At 35.9% G+C, this 15997-nt stretch overlaps 1 protein-coding gene across 1 annotated transcript; it reads left to right on the top strand.

Moving 5' to 3' along the window:
- The first annotated feature begins 6566 nt into the window (after positions 1-6566).
- Positions 6567-12114, top strand: LOC125227820. Its single transcript, XM_048132179.1, has 2 exons — positions 6567-6761; positions 11517-12114. The coding sequence occupies exon 2, from the start codon at positions 11540-11542 to the stop codon at positions 11786-11788; it is 249 nt and encodes an 82-aa protein (XP_047988136.1). The 5' UTR covers positions 6567-6761; positions 11517-11539; the 3' UTR covers positions 11789-12114.
- Positions 12115-15997: the final 3883 nt, after the last annotated feature.

Genomic DNA, 15997 nt, shown 5'->3' with positions numbered 1-15997 from the left:
GTAGACTGGCAGTGACGTCTAGGGCAAATAAAGCACGGTGTCAATAAGACCGGGTCCTAGAGAGGCCTAGGATTCAATTTGGTTGACCGTACATTATCAATCTGAACGTGTAGGTACATATATATTATCAGACATGATTATATTCTACTCTTATGATTATACTCTTGTGCTAACTGTACTATCGAGTCGAATCATGTCGAATGAATGAATGAATGATATCGAGTCCTGTGAGTCGTATTCTCATTCCAATCGAGTATTCGGTGGACCCCTTTAATAGGTATTACTTTAGGTATCATGCAGAACGAAGCCGTTTCTGAATTCCCTCAAAACCTCTCCGTTCTTACTAAAAAGACGTACGGCGCGGTTCGAACTTTGAAAATCTTAAGACATGTAATGAGCTCTGAATACGATATGGAAATGTTCGTTTCAACATAACGTTTTTTCAAACAAACACGTCATGCGTGAAAAATACGTATCCAAGCCATATTCAAAGAGGCAAATATTGATAGTATAGACGGTCAAGCAAATCTTGGCGCATAAAAAGGCGGCAAATTTAAAAAACGCATGGGCGAACGTTTAACGCCCAATAGAAAATGTTAATTTAGCACCTGACCGTAATGTACTTACATACCGCTTGAATATTTGATGTAAACATTAAACTCATGAACCACGACTGCGGCCGCGTCCGGTGGTCTAGTTGTTATCGGTGCCTGAGGTGAAACTGATGGTCCTGGGTTCGAATCTATGTTAGGACATTTATATGTGTACAGATGGTTTATTGTTATCTGGGGTGTTATCTATGTATTTATGTGTGTTTTGTGTAGTTACTATAAATAAGGAAATATGTATGTCTAAATATATTGTCGCTTGGAACCCTTGTGGCCTAGTAGCTTTGCTTAGTTTAGAGATAGGCTTGATTTTATTAAAAAAATATTTATTTATTTTAAAATATCTATAGAACCTACTTACAATGTTTCAGTAGATTTATAAATATAAAGAATTTGATTTTTTCTTGTAAGGTAATTTGAAATTTCTTGAAAGCAGTTTCAGTATTATAAGATTATAACTTCTAAGTTTGTTTTCGGTTCGGGCGATAGTTAGTAGTTACTCATGAAATACATCATCGTTGTGAAATGTCGTCAATAAATAAAACGCACGATGTAAGTATTGTAAATTCATTATACGCGATATAATCCGTTCCAATAGTTTAAATTCGGCACTAGCATTTTGGTGATTAGAAATGTTCTACTAGCTTTTTCCCGCGGCTTCTTCTTGAAAGACGAACAAACAAACAGACACACACACACTTTCCAGTTTAATCAGTATGGATTATTTGATTTTGTTTACCTGCTTATTTCTTTCTCTAAGATTCTACTTTCTTATTTTTTTTAAGAACTCCGGGTTTTATACTAATAAGGAAAGTTTTAAGTAGCACACAATAATACTGCATTTTGTTTTTATTAACTTTATAATGTTTATTTTAATCCATACTAATATTATAAACGGGAAAGTGTGTGTGTGTCTATTTATTTGCCCGTCCTTCACGGCAAAACTGAGCGACGAATTAACGTATACTATTTACTTATAACGAATGCTATTTACTTAATGTTGAAATGAAAAAATGTCATACAGTGTAACCCAGTGTTTTTTAATGCTGCCATCTAGTGTCGACTGGCATAACCACTACACTAAGAGCCCTTATTCCTTAGAGCGTTCATCAATTTCGTGAAATAGCCATTGATAGATGGCGTTGGCGCTCGGTACGCGAGCCACCGGTAACGCAACACACAGGCAAGAATGATCTTGATAGTTTTGAATTTAATTGCTAGTAACAATTCTTTTGGTTTCATGTGTTAACTTTTTTGTAAAGTTTACAAGAGATAAGAATATATTATTATTATATGGTACCTACTAATTGTAAGTAACTTAAAATAAACAGTTTCAAAGAGCTGAGCTGTGTGCAAAAAATTACATGTGTTATTGGCCCGGCTAATGTTATTGGCGCGTGCTGGCGCGGCGTCCAGACGTCGAAACCGCTAGGCTACGAGCCCGTTGTAATAACTAGTTAATTTTGTGATCCTATTCACCAAAGTCTCTAGTGTTTCATATTTTTAGTTCACACTTAAATTTTAATATTTTACGCAGACAATCTCGTATCACCGTGCACATAATCAAAGGCTGTCAATACAAGTTACAAAAGTTGTAATTTCCTTACTTTTTAGACACATTACTCCTTTGGTCAACTTATGTTAATTTGAATATTTTGAATTTTTATTATAAGAAAATATAAAGAATGAAATGTGAGACTAGTAATCAATCGTTATTTCTCTAGTCCGACCTCTCTACGTATTGAATTTGCTTCTAAAAATCAAATAGCTTGATCGCGCGCCCATCGCCATCGCATCGCGTCGCATCGCCGTCGCGGGCCGTCGCGGGCCGTCGCTTACGCAAGACACTCCCATATGAACACAGCGGTTTGATCGCATCGCGTCGCTTAACATTCGCATGTTCATCGCTAGTTCGTCGCGTCGCATCGCCGTCGCGTTCCGTCGCCCACCTAAGACAAGTCCATAGAGATAGAAGGTTTGATTTCGTCGCATCGCATCGCATCGCGTCGCCGTCGCGGGTTCGTCGCTCACGCAAGACGCGGCGTTATTCATAAACGTACTCTAAAGTTATCAAGCCGATAAAGTTCGTTTGTCCCTTTCCGATGCATTGGTGTCATAAAAAAGGACAAACGAAAATGAAAATGAAAATGAAAAATATTTTATTTCCTTGAAAAAGGTTTACAATATTGCCATCAGTGGTTGGGACTTCCCTTTAGGTAAGTAGACCTGTATTGGGATGCCCCGCTCCTCCATAACTAACAGTCTTAATAATCTATTTTTCAGAGAAATTTTACATAGGTATATCTATTTCTTTTTTTTATTATTAATAAGCTAATAATAAGCTAATTAATTTACTTTATATAAACTAAATGCTTATAATACTTTTTATTATTATTTATTGTATTAACCAATATATTTCGTCATCTTCCAAAAAGTTAATACTTACAAATATTATTTCTCAAGACTAGTCAAGACACTCGACTATGGAATTCTCTCCTTGTCAAGTTAAGATATTCTCAATTTACTTATTACTTCTTTGAAATAAATTCTTAAGTATCTTTTCCTTCATTAGTTTTAATTAAAGGTCATCGTCCGCTCCGTCCAGCGGAGCTCTTATTAGGGAATCGTGTTTTTTAACAAACCATTTTGTTTAAATATTAATCATTAGTTAATTTAGTATAATACCTACGAATGTTGTCCTACTGATTCACTAACTTTTGGTCTTTATCACATAATTTTTCAAATAACAATTGATTCTAATAATAAAACTACCGTGAGACACTGTCATATTAAATATGTAAAATCGGGTAACTCACGTAAAATTGTCTAAGGTCGCTCGACATGTTTCGCTCCGTAACGAGGAGCATTTTCACTGAGCACGCGCGATGCCGATGGTATCCCGACGCAGACTGCGGGCCGCAGCTCGCTGCGACCGTTTGCGAGGATCGGCGCGAAATACCCTCACTTCGGGGTCGGCGGCACCGCGAGCTAGTAAGGGCGGTGAACAAAAGAAACTACCCTCATTTCGACAACATCGCCGTTTTTATTTAAACGGGAGTTCATCCCGTTTTTTAGCCGATAGCTCATAGCTTACTATGTTTAATATAACAACGATTGATATCCACATTTTTACGTTTAGAAGGTAAGCAAAGAATAAGCAGCAAAATAAAACTATGTGACGAAGGGGAAAAATTGGGAAATGAGTTAGACAACAATAATAAATAAAAATAAATAAATAAATATAAATAAATATTATAGGACATTCTTACACAGATCGACTGAGTCCCACGGTAAGCTCAAGAAGGCTTGTGTTGCAGGTACTCATACAACGATATACAGGGTGATTCATGAGTCGTGAGCAGGAGTGAACAGGGTACTGACGACCGGTCTGGCGCAGTCGGTAGTGACCCTGCCTGCTACGCCGCGGTCCCGGGTTCGAATCCCGGTAAGGGCATTTATTTGTGTGATGAGCACAGATATTTGTTCCTGAGTCATGGATGTTTTCTATGTATATAAGTATTTATATATTATATATATCGTTGCTGAGTACCCACAACTCTTGAGCTTACCGTAAGTCAATCTGTGTAAGAATGTCCTATAATATTTATTTATTATTTATTTATACTGGGGAGGGTAGCTAACTTTCATAATGGGGCAACACTGAATTGTGATTATTTTTCTAATTATGACTTAATTGATGATTAACTATCAATTAAGTCATAGTTAAGAAAAAAAAAATATCACAATTTAGTGTTGCCCCATTATGAAAGTTGCTCAGTGTGACCCTCCCCAGTACCCTGTTCACTCCTGCTCACGACTCATGAATCACCCTGTATATAATAAATAAATACTTATATACATAGAAAACATCCATGACTCAGGAACAAATATCTTTGCTCATTCGAACCCGGGACCGCGGCGTAGCAGGCAGGGTCACTGCGCGCTAGGCCAGACCGGTCGTCATAATGATAATAAAATATCCAAAACTGCAGGGCAATCATGGTCACGTGACAAATGATAAAACATCGGGCCGTCTTACTACTAGTGCGATAGGGACGGCCTGATGTTTTATCATTTAACGCGCGACCATAATTGCCTGCCTGTTGGAAGTGAACAGCAGGGAAGCATGGTCGCGCGATAGACGATAAAATATCAGGCCGTCCCTATCGCACTATTAGTAAGTGCGATAGGGAAGGCCAGATGTTTTATCATTTATCGCGCGACCATGCTTCCCGTGCAGTAGTAGGTTTTGTTACCAGGGACTTTCTTTTCATAAACTAAATTACAAAAGTTTAGGGTAGGAAACCGATAGGTAATAAGATAAGCTCCAACTATGGCCAATGATAAGTGTCTATGTAATAAAAAAAAAACCTATGGTTTAATGAGCCCGTTAGATAAACTAAAGGCTATCAAGACAAGACTATCAAACCCCAAAAATAATAGTGTCTATACTACAACAGTGGCGTGGGAAAAAGATCATTGCTATAGGTATAGGTGCTGCTGCATGTTTTGCTACTTTCGTTATTTGGGCATAAAAAGTATAGCCTCAGGTAGGTATTAAGCTATCATTTGAAAAAAAAATGGCACCTACGTTCAGACAAACCACGCGCTGTTTTATGTTCGAAGAACGTCGGTCTTTTCACTTGCTGGCCTCCGATAAAACTGTAATTGTTTATACTTAGCTAAACAGGTGAAAAGCAAGTAAGCGAAGCGATTGAGGTCGATGGACGAGATATAAGCTTATTCGCAGTTTCTAACTGGTTCCGGGCGTTGTTCCGGCGGGTTCCGTAATTCCATATGCATTCCCTAAAGACGACCTTTACCCATTGCTGTACTAAGGGATTGAGAAAGTTGTTTGAATATTTAAGCCGCTATCTCTGTTCAACTTGGTAAAAAAGTAATTAAATTTATAAATATTTGTTATCGAATATAACTGAAGACGGCTTATCGGGCTTATGTTGTGGGTGGACACTCAGACAAGGAATATGCATAATTAAATGTAAAAATTCAATCTCATAGAAAACATCCATGTCTCAGAAACAAACCTCTATGCTCATCACCGGACATCGTAACTTTTCCAGGAGTTTCGGTGCAGCATGGTAGAAATAAAAAAATCATACATGTGTTTTGTAATAGGTACACGATTAATTAAGGCTCATTTCATTTTACTGTTAACTAGATTATCATATTAAGTATTCCAGTTGGCTTCGAACATATATATTTTTCCACTTTTCGAACCACTCGCTACGTTCGTGGTTCAATATTGGAGTCGTTTGCTTACTAAGGGTATCAAAATTAGCACAACAACTAACACCCTTGTAAAAGAAGTAACTATTTTCTTGGCTAAATGCTATGATGATGTTGTGTCGGAAATATTGGATATGCATAATAACAACGAAGCTCTTCTAATATTCATTACCATTAACATCTACTATCATTATGTAGGTATTAGATAACGGTTCTATAATTAATCAACTACGTGTAACACCCATCATGTGTGTACTGCATTATATCCTATGACCCATTAGACTTTGACTACTAAATATTGCCTACCTATCTACTACATGGTCAATATTTTCATGCGCTCACATCGAAAACGAATGTTGAATGATACCTAATAGACTATTTTCTATTGTGCGAAAATACCGTACATCATTATATTCATTATCGATGTATTTGGAAAATTAAATTGAACGTTCAATTAATTTATTCCCAATTGCGTAAAAACATCTGCGTGTGATACGCGAATAATTCATAAGACATTGAAGTTATATCACCGTGACGTGATAGCAATTTTCTTAATAAGATACGCATGTTATGTCATACAAACTAGTTCCGAAATTTTCCATGCAGGGCGAGCTCGAGATAGTATGATCCAGTTGGAAGTCTGTTAGGGGGGATAGCGCGCGGCAGTGCACTGCTGAAGTGTCCGGCAGAATGGGCGCACCGCGCACGCTGCTCTGCCTCGCGCTGCTGGCGGCCTGCGCCCGCGCCGCCGTCGGCGCCCTGCCGCAGGATGTGCCTACACGTGCCGAAAAACATATCGAACTCTTCGATGGAGTCACCATGCATTGCCGACTCACGAAACTTCCAACAGGACTGAGAATGCAATTGTCTCCTTTAAAATTGACACTAAAAGGAGCTTACAGGAAGGTGAGTGGAAATAGTATTTAAAATTATTCCTACTTTCACGTGCTAATGATTAAAATTGTATTTCAATTCAATACAACATTCGTTTGACCTTAGTCAGTGAGGATTTAAATATAAATAAAGAGTACGAAAAGCGAGTTTATTTGACACGAGGCTAATTAGTAATTAGTAGCCTTTTAACAAATTTGGGCACATAATGAACTCTTTTATAGACGATAATGCTATTAATACTATAATATTTTTTTCTCTTTATCAAGTTTATACCTGTCTACACGAGAACATCTTTAAGTGGAAAAATTCACTGTCTTGTCTCTAATCTCTAAGCTTAATAACGTCGACTGCAGCCGTTTTCGCTTTTAATAAATATTCATGTATACCTATAAAATAATAAATAAATAAAAAAAAAATTAGGTACATGAATATTACATGACATGAATATAATAATAATTATCTAGGTTTTGTATTTTAATTTTATAATCAGAATGTTTAAAATAACTTTTCCACGTAGTTTACTGTTTGTTTCAAAAGCAGATTTTACATATAGAATGCCTATGGTAGGTAACATCACTACCATGGTTACCTACATCTGGAATTGTATGAAACTTTAGATAACTCATATATGTTAATATTTTCAATGTTTACAAACAACGTGCACGTGAAGTACCAGAAATAGAATAAAAAAATCCGCTAATTAGGTACCACAACAGTTACATCTCATATTCGATTTCTTAAGCTCTGCTCGGTTAACTTAATTATGCCACCCACCACACACGTGTCGTACCACATACTCGTATATAAGTAGAAAACGCATCTGATTCAAAAACATTAGATGACAATTTCGTATGACATTTCAAACAAGACGTTAATGTGACACGGTATAGGAATCATCACATATTTGTGCCGGTGATAGTACAGTCAAGGTATTAAATATAGATGCGAACAACGTGTAAAAAATTTGTAAACACGACTTTATTGCTTATTCGTTAAATTTGTGGATACGCTTTTAGCACTTTATCCCCATATATATTTAATAAGTACCTTGTCTGTATAAACAATAAAAGTCCATTTTAAAGATTGAAAGTCAAAAAACACTGGAATCACGGAAAGAACTTTTCACAATAACGTCCTTTGTAAACCTGCCACGAAATTTGGCCACGAGAAAGTAGAAATTGCCTTTCGAGGCTGACGTGTATAATAATCAGAGCGCCTGTCGCGACCGCCTTGCCGCCTTCATTAAATCGATCAACCAACTGAAAAGAAAGTGAAATGCACATGGCATTCCATTTTTTGCCACTGCGTTTTTATAATTATGACACTCATATATGTAATTACGTTAGTAAATAACTCTTTAACACTTTCTTGTTATGTATAACTTCTCATTTACAAGGCATCGTTTGTTTTTCATGTAAAATTTCGTTTTGTATTTTACATTTCGTAAAGTCTATGTAATTTCGTTTCCCGTACCAACACGCAGTGATGAGGTAAAATGAATCGAAATACACCAAAGGAACAAGAGTGCGAAGTGGAACAAGAATATAAACAACAAAATTTACATACTATTGAGGCAAGCACTTATCCTAGCTAGAAACTCTTATACATAAAAGCTATACGTATTCCTTTCATGGGCATACTTTAATAGAAGTATCTTAATTTAGATCAAAAATAAACAATTAGAAGTACATATTAGCCATATTAGCCGCGTAAGCTGAAGCTGAAGCGGGTTCGATTTCCGGCTCGGCCACCAGTGGGCCCTGTCGGTTTTTTCTTTCGTGTATGATATCTATTTAAATTTATAGAAGTACATAACAAGTTCGTATTATACCTAACAATTATTATACCAATTTCATAATGAACCTGTATGTTACAGGTTATTTATTAGATTTGATACATAGCATTTCAAGCCATAGAAAGAAACTATTTATTTTTGATAACCCATTAATATATTTTATTTTTAATTATTGCACATTAATTTTAGTACTTATAAGCTACTAAAGAAATACTCGTATCAAACGTTTCTATCATTGGAATTTCAAAAACACTAAACGTGTCGCTGTTAAAGTCTTACCCATCGCGCCAATAAGACCCTATCTAGGTTGTCTATTGTTTGCCCGACAGTCATTTAACATAATATTCATTTGCCCGAATCTCACTTGCCTGAATTTCATTTGTCCGAATGATTTGTTTACCATAAAAATCATATGACATACTCGTTGTTTATCCGAATATTACCTTCCATAATCATACAATGCCATACTATTTGTTAGCCATATTATTAAGTGCAATAATATGGTTTCATAGAATATTCAAACGCCATAAGCAATTATTGCCATATTAATTGTTGCCCATATTATTACCTAACCTAACCTACTTTCTGATAGCAGTTTCATTTTCCAGGGGTCACAGTTCTAACCTAACCTAACCTACTTTTCCAGCAGTTTCATTCTCCAGGGGGTCACAGTTCTAACCTAACCTACTTTCTGATAGCAGTTTCATTTTCCAGGGGGTCGCAGTTCTAACCTAACCTAACCTACTGTCTGATAGTATTTTCATTTTCCGGGAGGTCACAGTTCTAACCTAACCTAACCTACTTTTCAAGCAGTTTCCTTTTCCAGAGGTTCACAGTTCTAACCTAACCTAACCTACTTTTCAAGCAGTTTCCTTTTCCAGAGGTTCACAGTTCTAACCTAACCTAACCTACTTTCTGATAGCAGTTTCATTCTCTAGTCCTTCTAGTACCTATTATAGTAGTTTTCGATTCTGCCAAAGCACATTATGGAAATTGACTTTTCTGGACGCTAATTTGTATGACAAATGATGGTATGGAATGTGGTAATTACGGATTTCGATGATTCTGACAAATGACATTATGGAAACTGACTTTATGGGAAACAAAGTTTCTGGCACTAGATTAATATAGTAAACAATGATTATGGCATAAGATGTTATGAGAAACAATATTATGATTGTTGAATAGGATGGCAAATAAAATTATGGCAAATGAAATTCTGGCAAATGGGGGTATCCCCCCTATCTAGGATGTTTTGGTAAACGCTATCAAAGTACCTAACTTTGAAACTTTCAAGTAAATTTCATATGAGATTGCTTGCGCTTGGAGCTCGGCGTCTGAGAGATATTTGTGGGTGTTTTTCAAAAAATGTTCCGAATGTCGAATTTCACCAGATCAGGCCCCGTAGCCGAATGGCATTTCTACGACTCGAAACGAAATGGACACGCCGCGAAAGGTCCGTCTGGCTCTGTCGCGCCAATACGAAAGAGCGATAAAGATAGATATCTACGAGCGTTTCGTTTCGTGAGCGTTTCATGAGCGTTTGTGCATTCGGCTACGCACGCTGGACGTGTTTGGGCTCATTCTTCTCAGAATCACGAGCTGATTCGATCTCGACGATAAAAAAATGTGTCCTCATTTTTTTCCTCTACGTCACAATTTTAGTACAGTCGCCATCAGATATATAAGAGCGCCCGAGGTACTCAAAAATATCTGAACACGCCTCTAACGCCTAGGCAATAGAGGCGTTAGAGGCGTGTTCAGATATTTTTGAGTACCTCGGGCGCTCTTAATTAAGGACTGTATCGTTAAGTATAAGGACAAAACAAACCTCGTCTAAATGTTGACATGTGCATAATTTTGTATTATTATGTTCCGAGAGTATGATCTTAAGGTATTGGTAAGTACTATTTGATATAAGAAGGTCTGATATTTTTTTTTATTTTAGGGACTTTATGGTACTTTCATTAAGGTCTAGCAAATAAATTTCGGACAACCCCTATCTGGCTTAATTTGAGAATATTTCAATGACTCTTTGTACGATTTCAACAAACAAAGGTTAATATGCTGCCAAAATATATTCTTTAAGAGTCGTCTCCATGGTTTTTCCAATTGGGTACTTGTAGAATAAATGCGGCGAATTTATATAATTTAAAAAAACGCAATTTTGAGCAACGTTCCGGATTGCCGTAAATTTTTGATGCTAGCAGGATGAGAGAAACAGATAAAAAAATTAGCCATAGGCCAAAGTCTAATTGACATTCATGGTGTTTGAACAGTGCTTAAACCAGATCGATATAAACAATGTATGATAGTCAAATTCGACATCAAAGTCGGAGTTAGAGTAAGCACCATGCCACATTCTCTAAATGGCCGCCATACACAGATCCTGAACTATATTTTTTAAATAACAGTGGCTAGACTATGTCCAGATATTCTGCTTTGTGGATCATGTGTCGTTGAGGTTCGCACCATACAATTTTTTTTCGCAATCGTATCGTCTTTTACGCACTTTGTGAATTTTCTAGTAGCATTTGTCCGGAATCGTAATTGGTACTCGGGAGGATTAAGTCAATACTGTCTAAACCATATGCTTTACGTCGAGTTTCTAGGACAAAATGTGTACCTTATTATGTGCCTTATTAAGCCCATGGCTTGTTATAAGAAAAAAATATAATAGCAAATAAATACGGCTACTCAAAGTTGTCTTCATACTTAACGATACAGTCTTTATATATCTGATGGCGACTGTACCTATGAACAAACTACGAGCGTGACGTATTGGAAACTCGAATTTTGAATGGAAAATTTGGGACACATTTTTTACTGTCGGAATCGAATCAGCTCGTGATTCTGACAAGAATGAGCCCAACCAAACACGTCCAGATCTGGTGAAATTCTATATTCAGAACATTTTTTGAAAAACACCGGTTTATGTTATGACAAAGCGTACAAGAGTTTAATGTTTCCAGGTCGCGGTAAGCAGAAGAAGTTGATGGAGCGCATCTTGCCGATGTTCATCATGCCGTTCCTCATCCAGTCCACCATAGTGCCCATGTTCCTCAGCGTGCTCAAGTTCATGCTATTCAAGTCCATGATGGTCGGCAAGTTGGCGTTGGCGTTGGTCATCTTCAACGCGTTCAGAAACCACAACACATTCAAAGGAAGGAAAGAGGAGCAGATAGCTGATGTTCACTACGGCTATCACGGCCAAATGGAAGAATACGGAGCTTATATCAATTAATGGGATGTTGGAATCTTTGGCTAACGGCCGTGCAATAATGCTGCTAAGAGATCACTGCGATATTACTGCGGTACAATACCGACCAGTAAGCCTAGCACATGATTACCGCGAGAATATGTCGCCGCGAGATAGACTACCCATCCTTATACAGTTAGAAGAAGACGTGTCATCTATCTCGCGACGGCATACTCTCGCGGCAATCACATGCTAAGCCTAGGTACTGTTAATGTCAAAAGTGAAGTTTAGAGTTGAAAAACATCACTTTTCAGGCATGTGACGACCGCGCGCTTTGCATGTTACGTGCATCAACCATGTCGTTAAATTAATTTTTCTACTCCCGTACTGTTATTCGTGTGTTACAAGGTCGTGCATAGAACTTAAAAACCCTACATAAAAGATGTCAGGACAAGTCTATCTACTCTATACCCTGAAAACATTTAGTAGAAGTAGCACGATATAGCTGTTACAGTTCAGTAAATACATTGCTACCAACTTAACAAACCAATTCGCAGAGTCGAGACTCCTTCGTTTTCTGCTGCCTTCATTGGCGACGCGTCGAATCGCATTCAAATGTATGAGAACTCGATTCAACTCGGCTCGATTCGTCTTAGTGGCCAGGCTTCAAAGAACCATACCATAGACAGTTTTATTTTCATGTTTGCACTGAAACTGCATATTCAAAATGGTAGGCGGTCCACTAGATAACTAAGATGACTGAAAGTAGGTATTTGTTGATTTATAATTTTCTTTCAAAATAAGTGCTTGGTCGTAGAAAAAGTATTGTATGCAACGGTGTTTAACTGAGTCAAAAAATGCTCGTGGCGTCTTTATTAACAATTTTCGGCTTCGCCTCAAATTGTTACCCACGCCACTCACCTTTTTTGACCTCTTTTAACCACCAGTTGCATAAAAATACTATAACTGTAAGTGATATAGGTTACGTCGAACTGTATCGAAAATGTGTTGTTTTAATAGGAAAAAGAATCATCAAGCGGTCAAGCACCACTTGCGCTTTCATTTTATAATTTTAATATCAAGCTCTCTTTAGTTTTACGAAGCGTAAATTATTGTTTATCATTATCATCATTAAATCATCTTTAATGTACGCCTTTATAGACGTTGCTTCTCACGCTTCAAAGTTTCAACAATAACAAATTCAAAACAATGTTAATGAATCCATGATGATAAATAAAACTCGTATTATTTTAAATAGCTGCCAAACACAGTAACGTAGTCTCAGGAGTACAACATAAAGTTAAATTTTTACACATTTTTCTATAGGCTCCAACCGTTGCGTTGTTTACTCAGAAAACTTTCCGGGGAATTTCTATTACATTTCTTATTTCCAACAAAAGGACAGAGTTATGTAAGGTATTCGTGGTTTTCATTTATTCCATCACTACAGACTACAGCGCACATAGTGATTATAAACTGAGTTTTTTTAGTAGATATCAAACCAATATTAAACGGACGGTATCTACATATTAAACCGACTTTATCAACCAATGAAGACTTAGTAGAGAAGAAACAGAAACAAGAGAATAATTTTCAATGATATTGAACATTAAAAAAAATGTCCTGTTCCAATATATTTTTGGGGATCTCGATATAAAAAAAACAATAATTAGGTGCGAAAACCGCCATCGAGATGGAAATGCTTTAATGAACTATGTCATTATCTCAGTTAATATGTAAATATGTATTTATTTCTAAGTAAGTATTAAATTATTCATAGATTAAAATAGACTAATTTATAGACTGTTTCTCAGCGTACGAGTACATACATATTTGTGTAACAGACATTAGCCAGTATACCTATAACTTTCTAAAAATAAAGAATCACATTAGACCGGAGAAATTTTGCGGAGATTGGCCATCATTGTTATTTATTACAGACAATACAATTCATTTAAATTGCACATTTTTTTCTTATTTTAAAAATAGCAGCAAGGAGGTATGTTATTATGTACTTGTAGGTAAGTACGCGCATTAAATGTGACAAAAAAAATCCCTGTACTTTCTTCGACATTCAAACAGTGAAAATCAGATAGTTACTGTTATTGTAAAAGGAAGTAAGATCGCGTCTCGATTGCTCTCCGTTCCACTTTGCTCAGTAGAAAAAGTCCAAGAATAAAATCTCTATCAGTAAAACTCAATGTCTTTTTGTTATTTTCTGAATGCAAACTGCGTACGCAATTGAACAATATTTTGTATTATTATTTATTTATAATTAAGACGATACAGGAGGTTATTTCCTCCCTGGTTTTTGAAGATAGAGCAATGATTTTTTTCAACACAAATTATTATTATTTTTATCTGTGTCGGACTGTTTTGATTTTTTTGATATTGTTATTTTTAAAGACGCTAGAGCCCATCAAAAATTTCCAAAAACGGCCTTATTGATTATGGCGCAAAAAAAGGTGTGGTATTCAAAATTGGTAACAATTAGCCAAAAAACTAAACGGTCCGACACAGATTATTTCATTGATATTCAGATTCTCAAATTTCGTTACGATTAATTAAGTTTTGAAGGAGGAAACAGTCGAGAGCGGAACCTTGATTTTAAAGAAATTTTCGCAATATCTTCTAACTGAGTTGTTCTGAATGGACAACATTTTTCGATAAATCTACTTAATAACACTAGCATATTTAACTCAAATTCCGAAATTGAAATCAAAAGGTGAAAGGTCCAAAGGTGGTCCAAAGAATGAAGTTATGCATGTTAGTACTTACATAAAAAATGCGGCTTTTATATTTGTGCCATTTTCCATCAAAATGGTACTGATGGTGGTATCTTTTGATAGAAACGTCACATTTTCTCATAGACGTAGGTATTCAGCATGTCGAAGCTTTTAAGAACCATAATGTAGGTACCTACCGTAAAACGTTGTAGGTACAATACACGTACGAATAGGTAATTTTCTACTTTTCTTACCTGCATCGTAGGTAAATAGGTAACTAAACTTAAAGTTTAGTGTTGTCTGATCTAATGTTTGCCGTCTCAATTTTTCAATCCACTTGTGATGTGATGTGGGTGTATGTAAACTGTATTATCCAATCATTGCCGATCAGTACCTGAAGGAAATAAATCATGAGACTTTTAAATTATTGCTGTTGATTATTATTGTTGTAAATAGTTGAGTTATTTATTGTTATTTGTTTCAAATAAAATGTTAAGAAACGTTATAGTGTTTTTTTTTCTTAAAGGGTGAACTACCTATATATTTTTTGTTAATAGGCTACTAGACTCATATCTAATTTGGCACAATAAATGATTGTCTTCTGTAATATTAGACATAAAAAACTAATATTTAATGATTTTGGGTATTAAATGTGTACGATGACTACGTATTTTTAATTCAAAAATGTGAATATATTTTTTTTTAATTTTGGCCACCGAAAACGCTGTCGGCCATGTATAGTCCCATTACGAATTGAACGGGTGCCCTTTATTTCGCCTATCATTAATTCGCATAATTTGAATTCGCATAACAGATTTGGCATAACATAATTGTTCATAACATTGAATAAGCATAATATTAAAAATGCATAATTCTTATTTCGCATAACAATGAATCTGCATAATTGAAATTTGCATACTATTATTTCGTATAATTTTAATTATCCTAAAATGAATTGCCATACTTACTAACTGTATAGAGCAAGCGATTGGATCAATCAGGGGCTGATTTTCCAATTTCGAGCGCTCGATTTTGAGTGTTTAATTTTATACTGTCTCACTTATTAAGCATGAAAAAAATAGGGGTAAGTAAGGTACAGCGGGGCAAATCTCGAGTGGGGGGCAAATGTAACTGTGGTCAATTTCTTCCATGTTTTACAATGTTTGCATTATTAAAAAAAACTGTTTATTTTTAAGAAACATACATGCATTTATGAACTTATCTGCTAATCTTAAATTAAAAAGATTATTTGAGTTAAGGAGTCTTTATTTTATTTATACATTACTTATTAAGTTTTTTCGTTTTTCATAAGTGTTTTTCAGAAAATAGAGTGTCTACCAGTTATGTAGTAAACGTGTTCAGTGGGTACATGTAATAATGGAATAATGGAAATAGTGTAATAATGGAAAAAATGGATTAGTTACAATTGCCTTTTAGTCTAGATTTGCCCCGCTGTACCTTACTAAAGAAATTGAAAATGGATAGTATTTAAATAATATTATTTCATCGTTCAGATTTTCGCAGATCG

The sequence above is a fragment of the Leguminivora glycinivorella genome, chromosome 1 (assembly GCF_023078275.1).
Source record: "Leguminivora glycinivorella isolate SPB_JAAS2020 chromosome 1, LegGlyc_1.1, whole genome shotgun sequence".
In the NCBI taxonomy this organism is placed as follows: Eukaryota; Metazoa; Arthropoda; class Insecta; order Lepidoptera; family Tortricidae; genus Leguminivora; species Leguminivora glycinivorella.
Note: the sequence above shows the minus strand (reverse complement) of the source record. Positions and strands in the feature narration are given on the sequence as shown.

Excerpts from the sequence above, each read along its gene's own strand:
- LOC125227820 (XM_048132179.1), top strand. The coding sequence starts at position 11,540 with ATGGAGCGCATCTTGCCGATGTTCATCATGCCGTTCCTCATCCAGTCC.